Below are 922 nucleotides of genomic sequence, written 5' to 3'. Positions count from 1 at the left end.
AGGCTTCACCGCCGAGTTCAATTCAAAAGCCGGGTAAATTTAAGTTCAAGAGTGTCCTCACAGAGTCAGAGTCTTACCAGGTGTCATATGAGGACGGGTACTTTCTATAGGACTTTGAGCAGGAATGCGTAGGGTGGTAGGATTGTTCAGGATTTGTTGCGGTGGTGCTGGTGTATGAGGGAGATGACTGGGAGTGCGGGTGGAAAGCCATGACGGTAGACGGCAGCAGGAGGTCGAGCAAGAGGAGAAGGCTGGAGGGATCAGACAAGACGAGAGAGGAAGGAGGAGAGGGAGGAGATGTGGATGCAGACATGGAGCAAAGAAGGAAAGGAAGGGGTGTATGCGAGCACGGGGGGCAGCGATCGGCATGCAAGGAGTGCAGGGGCAGCAGCATATGCGAGCACGGGCGGCAGCGATCGGTATGCAAGGACTGCGGGGGCAGCAGCATATGCGAGCACGGGCGGGTCCGATCGGGATGCAAGGGCTGCGGAGGCGGGAGCATATGCGAGCACGGGCGGGTCCGATCGAGATGCAAGGGCTGCGGGGGAGGGAGCATATGCGAGCACGGGCGGGTCCGATCGGGATGCAAGGGCTGCGGGGGCAGCAGCATATGCGAGCACGGGCGGCAGCGATCGGTATGCAAGGGCTGCAGGGGCGGGAGCATATGCGAGCACGGGCGGGTCCGATCGGGATGCAAGGAGTGCGGGGGCGGGAGCATATGCGAGCACGGGCGGGTCCGATCGCAATGCAAGGGATGCGGGGGAGGGAGCATATGCGAGCACGGGCGGGTCCGATCGGCATGCAAGGGCTGCAGGGGCAGCAGCATATGCGAGCACGGGCGGCGGCGATCGGAATGCAAGGGATGCGGGGGAGGGAGCATATGCGAGCACGGGCGGGTCCGATCGGGATGCAAGGGATGCGG

At 62.5% G+C, this 922-nt stretch overlaps 1 protein-coding gene across 1 annotated transcript in view; it reads left to right on the top strand.

Moving 5' to 3' along the window:
- Positions 1-878, top strand: part of GUITHDRAFT_80703 (hypothetical protein) — a gene marked incomplete at both ends in the record, with an annotated part of 3,023 nt that extends 2,145 nt beyond the window's left edge. Inside the window, one exon of the mRNA XM_005821190.1 lies at positions 672-878. Coding sequence (XP_005821247.1) covers positions 672-878 — 207 coding nt within the window. The remainder of the gene's footprint in view (positions 1-671) is intronic.
- Positions 879-922: the final 44 nt, after the last annotated feature.

The sequence above is a fragment of the Guillardia theta genome (assembly GCF_000315625.1).
Source record: "Guillardia theta CCMP2712 unplaced genomic scaffold GUITHscaffold_150, whole genome shotgun sequence".
Classification (NCBI taxonomy): Eukaryota; class Cryptophyceae; order Pyrenomonadales; family Geminigeraceae; genus Guillardia; species Guillardia theta.
The sequence above is the reverse complement of the archived record's forward strand: the minus strand, read 5'-3'. Positions and strand labels throughout refer to the sequence as shown.